The sequence below is a fragment of the Teleopsis dalmanni genome, chromosome 2 (assembly GCF_002237135.1).
Source record: "Teleopsis dalmanni isolate 2A chromosome 2, ASM223713v2, whole genome shotgun sequence".
Taxonomy (NCBI): Eukaryota; Metazoa; Arthropoda; class Insecta; order Diptera; family Diopsidae; genus Teleopsis; species Teleopsis dalmanni.
Window position 1 is genome coordinate 19,177,474 of NC_051847.1, and position 6,011 is coordinate 19,183,484.

Consider the following 6,011-nt stretch of genomic DNA (forward strand, 5'->3'; position numbering starts at 1 on the left):
ACTAGAATATTTTAATTTTAACTTTACAGTGCATTTCAAAGTGTGGCGTGTGTGAACTACAAATTAAAATCAGTTTTTATTTATTTTATAAACGCTTTAATGACTATGGAAGTACCAGAGTATAGGCTTATAGGCTTATAGATGTATAGTATAGACTAATAGACAAAACATTTTCACATGAATGAGATACTTTGAACACAATACATATAATCAAGATTTAGTAGAAATATTACAATTCAACTAGATGAATTGATTGACCATATATACATATATATATATATAAGATCTAGATTTCACCTTTATTATAATTACTAAAATAAGTTTCCTTTTATAGATTTTTTACTTTAATTATATAATTTCTTAGTTCATCTTACCAAGTTATCTTATCATCAAAGTTATTTTTCCCATGCAGCTGGTTTCAACTTTCTTTTTATTTTTAAAAATATTTTACACTTATTAAATTTTATTAATTTACTTATCTAATAATCAACATAAAAACCTACTTAATCACAGAACTGATGAGACTTTTCTGTAATCTGGAACGTTTATCAAAGCAAACTTAAGCTGAAAACCTCTTATCATCAACAGCTGGAGAATACTAGAGTTTTAGATTAATATTTATAACTTTTCATATTTACAATGTCCGCGGTATTGTTTTACTGAAATAATAAAGCTTAATAATTATATAAAACCACATTCTATGCGAAATATCCAGCAGTTATTGTTGTTACTTATTAAACCATTTAAACTATAATTTTGAACACAAACCATTTAAACTCCGATGCCCTCGATTGTAGGAGGATGACATTCATTTATATAGATTGTTCGATGGAAAGTTGACGACAAGTCTTGCATAAGTATAGCAAATAAGCGGTTTAAAAATCGAACTAAGTCCCTACATCTAAATAGGAGGACTCTGAAATCAATTAATATAGAAGCAAAAAAAATTTGAGAACATTCCAAAATTCTGATAACTTGGATGTATGATCATTGCAGATGAAAACAATGAGCTGGATCTCGAATGTAGAATCAATCATCTTTCGGCCTTCAAACTTTTATCAATAAATGTCGTGGCTAGATTATGTGGATATCTTGGTTTCACAATAATAATCTTTCACTGAATGTAATAAATAAATCAGATTAATGATACTACTAAAGTCCGGAGAAAAAAATGGTAGCGAATTCGCAACACACTGAAGAAGAATGACGACAATTGTGCCAATCGAATTAGAACGTTAACAGAATGTGCTCTTCTGACACCATGTAATAAAGAACTAAACCACTTCATCGAAGTGGAAAAATTAATTAGTTGGATGAAACGATGTTGTGGCAAATAAAATAACATTGATATAGATATATTCTTCAAATAGAATTATGTCCTATGAGGAAGAAATGTTGTTGACGTCCCATGCTGTGAACTTTAAACCCTAGCATATAGGTAAGTTTCTTAGAGGCAAATCAATTTAGTGATAATCTACTCGAAATAGAAATTAGAGGAATTCTAATTTAATTAATTTATTATAATATTATTATCAATAATATTTAATATCAAAAGTGCGATAAAAGTTTGTTTTACTCTACAATATTTACAACATTTTAATACCATTTTAGAATACTTTGTCTTACAACTCAAAGCCTTCGAATAGATCCACATTATATTGTCTGCTCAAGTCATACATTTCTTTAACTTGATGCGATAGCTCACGATCCACCACTTCTCCACCACGTGTCATAGCGTCATCAACAATTTCCTCTGTTGTACGTTCTTGTATGAGAAAGTCATCTGATGACACGTTTGGTGGAGGATCAACTAAGGTCATCAGGAATGAGGCTGAGATCATAAGCCCATAGGGCAAAAATCGTATCAATTCACGTAACAAAGAATCGAAACTGTAAATTCAAATTTTATTTCTCACAAAATATTTCATAATATTTGCAATCAATGGTTTTACCTTAAATATTCTGGAGCAGTGGTCTTTGTATATGTCTCATAAGTTGAAACTAAAGTAGTCCAATACGTATTTAAAATACGCGTGAAGTTCTTTTGACGTACTTCTGCATAAGCTGAAACAGCCAGAAGGACAGAAAGATCGACCATTGGTGAAGACACACGTAGAGTTTGTAAATCAAACATCATTGCTGCTTCGGGTACTTCATTGCCTTCTCCGTCCTTTTCTTTTCCATACTTATAGGCAATATTATTTCTCAAATAATCACCATGACAGAGAATTGCCAACGGTTCTACAGGCTGTACCATATGCTTACCGTATCGAAAGTACTCATTTACCAGGTTTGTCAAATTTTCAAGAAACTTGATGTCAACTTCATTTTGATATTTTTGTGTTGCTTTCACTAATCGATTTATACTTGTTTTTATAGTTAAATCCCATTCTGGATGAATCTCTGAATTGGCATAACGTGTTTCCCTTAAGTTTATGACCAAATTATCATACGCGGAACGATCCGTATCCTTAAATGCATAACAAGTGCCATGAAATAGGGCAAGGTATTTAACTAAATAGAAAAATGGCAAAATTATTATATTTAAATAAATTTCAGTGCCCTAAAATATAAATTTAAGTAATATCTACATAAGTATCAGAAATGTTTATAGTTTTTGCAAAATCTTTAACATACCTGATGCTTCTATGTGTTCCAATGACAAATTCACTTTATCTTTAGAAACTCTCCAACCATGGACACCAAAATCTTCTAATACGAGTGTCGCTGAATTTCGTTGTAAGTCACTGTAGAAATACCTGGGTACATCTATTTTAGGCAGACCCTCCACTTTCGCAGAGATCTTCTGTAATACTGGCATTATCGTCGAGTAAGCCGTGACCTCATTTCCGAAGAGTCCGCTAAAATTAATTGAGTTGTAAATCTCGATGGGCAATGGAGGTGTTTTCTGTAAAAAGAAGATTTATTTTTATTAATATTTAATTATTTTCAAAAATTAAAATTCACTTTATTTTCTAGTATGCAGAAGAATTTATATAAATATCTATAGAAAATTGATTTATTTTGATTCTATTATATATGTATTTTTTTTGTGATTTTTAAACATTAGCAAAAACGTGTTACTTTCTGGACTTACTCGTTAGCCATTAAACGAAAGTATTTTAAAGTATTCAGTAAAAATGAGTTGCGATTGGAAGTAGCAAGTTATTTGTTTATATTAAAAATTTACAAAAAATTATAAATACTTAAACCAAAATTAAGATTTTAAAACTTATAATACCCCTATAATTTATACATATATATATACACTCTTTGTCACAAGTTGAAATACAGTCCTTGGTAAGGCAGAGCTCTTCGTAAGATTATAATAATTTTATTATTATAAGATGAGATTACAATGGCTCTCCGGGCATTATTTGGGCTTATATTGGAGCAGAAGGCTGCACCAACCTGACCAAATATATGTGAAAACTCATTGTAACTGTAGTGACTGTAGTAACCTGAGATAACCTGAAAACTAAATATATGGAAGCAACAAAAGACTAAACAGTGGAATAGGTTAGTTAAGGATGGTATATTTGCTAATTCTCCTGGCTAATTAGTATAGATCTACAAATAATTTTGAGAAGATTATAGCAAATTTATTGAAGACAACATTTTATATTAATCATTGAGATCCGTGAGTATCGTTTAATCATTTAACTATTATTTTTTTTCAAAATGCAACTTCTTTTAAGATTTCACAGTAAAACAAATTTTACATGGTATTTTACATAAGGTTAAATTAGGTTGCGGTATGTGATAAAACAATTAGAAAGACTTTCACTCTGGGACATCTATCTCCGAATATGATGCTTTCAAAGTTGCCAGAAGAAGAGTTTTAAAACTAAATGCTTTTGCCATCATATTTTTCTGAGATACTCTTGATAAACTATTTAGTCTTGCAAATGTAGCTAAAGCCATCCGGTGAATCTATTATCCTATGTACCTCTACTAGGTTGAAGAAGTGGTCACCTAAATACTGAAGTCTTTAGTCCTGTACACAAACATAAAAACTGATTTATGGATACGAGTTCTGTTAACCATTGCAACTCTTATAATCGTTACTTAAGAGTACAAATCACTGGCCAAGTACTTCAGTAAGCATACGAAACGTATATATTTTGGAACCCAGAAAAACATTCGTTCTCTGCCAGTCAAGTTTGGTAAGTTATTTGCCACTAATTAAACTCTCCAATGAAAAGAGGAATTGTATATTTGTTTATATTCAAAAAACCTTTTGTTCTCTTCTAATTTCTTTAGTATATTCAACATTTCAAATCCTGCAAATTTTGCATTCCGAATTTTGCCACTGATGGAACTAGCCAGTAAATACATGAATTGCAAATTTTCTGGAGCCCTATATATATTTAATCTATTTTGATCATATGTTTTGATGGTGTTCTTGATCCGGCATATGAGCAATGTTTTGATCTGTGATTTCAAAACGAAGCATTACTTGTACTCAAGTGGGATTTAGCTGGGTAGGCTTTTTTTCAACCTAGCTTGACATTATTCAATTTACACCATAAGATTCTATCGGTCCTTCGCAGATCTCACATCGTATAATAATCTTATGTCCAGAAATTCAACAAAGAAATATTGGGCTCGATAGTAAAGTGCAAATCATCTGATGATTATTTAATATGTTACTCAGCATATTCTACTTTAACGTAATATATTTTTTCAATAAATCCGATATCTCATTTTTCAGGCTCTTGAAAGTTGTTTCATTCAAGCTAACTTATCTTTCAATTATTTAATCAGATTGCTGATGTAATCTTGAATATTTATCAAGACGAATTTGAGTAATAAAAGCGTATTTTCTATGTCCAGAAAATAGTAAAATTTGGGCTTATCTATTATTTTAAGTATTAACGTGTTTTACTGTATAATTTGTAACAATGATTAAACACTTTAATTTCACAAAAACAAATTATTAACGAGAATTTTAAGCGATTATTATTGTTAGTTCGATAATTTTAGTTATTAATTTGAATTAAACTTAATTATCAAAGTTTTTATTTATTTCACAATATATCGCAGATTTCATGGTGTTCCATTCAGAAACACACGCACTTCACCCCACCGACATAAACATTACCTTTACAACCAACGAACGTCTGCAAGTTTTGCCAGTGAATTCGAACTCAACAGTTGCGCGGTAGCAGATCGTCAACATGAACGCCTCTTCGCCGCCAATGAAATTTATTTTGATATCGCGAACCTTAAAAGTATCGACAAAGTCGTCAACTATTAGTTTTCCACTATTCAAAATTTCCGGTAGGAGGACATCACTAATCCATTGTTTTTCTAATTTCATTTTTTCCTCCATTTTCAAAGCTTAATTAAATTATAATTAAGAAATAATTCCGTATTTCCGTGTTTTGTCGCAATCGCACACAAAAATTTGTCAAAACGTTCCACTCTAGCTCTCGCGCTCAACTAATTAGAGTGGAATTCGTTCCAAACAAATAATTTATTCTAGTTGTGTTTGATATCACGAATATAAATTATCAAAAGCTCACCAAAATCTGGCATATGAGATGAGCGCATAAAAGCTCTAAGCTTTTGAAATCGATTCTCTTTTAGTTTTGCACCAAAAACAAAAACCAAACAAGTTGGAGTGAACATATGAATACACTGAAAAAATTGTTGCTAGAATTTAATTAAGAGATAAGCATATTTACGTGACAATGGGCAAATATTATTGTGAGTATTTTATTTATCTACAAAATAAATATGAAATTGATCATCATGACTGCTTCGAATTAGTTACAATACAACATTTTCAGCAAAATTAATACCTCATCGTAAGCAAATGGTTTATTTATGAGGTTGAAAAAGCTTAAGTGTATTAAAAAATATTGAAAATTTTATTGTTGCAGGCAATATATTTATTAATATTATGAAATACTTTACAGATAAAATATATGTTGAAAACTTTAGGCACTTTTTCTTCACAGTTACTTTTTCATGCAAATTATATCCATTTCAGGGTTCATTTATGG

The 6,011-nt window shown here is 30.4% G+C and overlaps 1 protein-coding gene across 1 annotated transcript; it reads right to left on the bottom strand.

Moving 5' to 3' along the window:
• Window positions 1–1,566: 1,566 nt before the first annotated feature.
• Window positions 1,567–5,433, bottom strand: LOC119685795. The gene is made up of 4 exons (XM_038100176.1): window positions 5,105–5,433; window positions 2,638–2,908; window positions 1,953–2,514; window positions 1,567–1,890 (listed from the first exon to the last, which is right to left on the bottom strand). The coding sequence occupies exons 1-4, from the start codon at window positions 5,333–5,335 to the stop codon at window positions 1,623–1,625; spliced, it is 1,332 nt and encodes a 443-aa protein (XP_037956104.1). The 5' UTR covers window positions 5,336–5,433; the 3' UTR covers window positions 1,567–1,622.
• Between the last annotated feature and the right edge of the window lie 578 nt (window positions 5,434–6,011).

Bases quoted from the DNA above. Each gene is read 5' to 3' on its own strand.
- LOC119685795 (XM_038100176.1), bottom strand. From the start codon at position 5,335: ATGGAGGAAAAAATGAAATTAGAAAAACAATGGATTAGTGATGTCCTC. The intron at 2,515-2,637 runs GTATGTTAAAGA...TTTTCTATTTAG, and splicing joins GGAACACATAGAAGCATCAG to TTAAATACCTTGCCCTATTT. The intron at 1,891-1,952 runs GTAAAACCATTG...TTGAATTTACAG, and splicing joins ACTGCTCCAGAATATTTAAG to TTTCGATTCTTTGTTACGTG.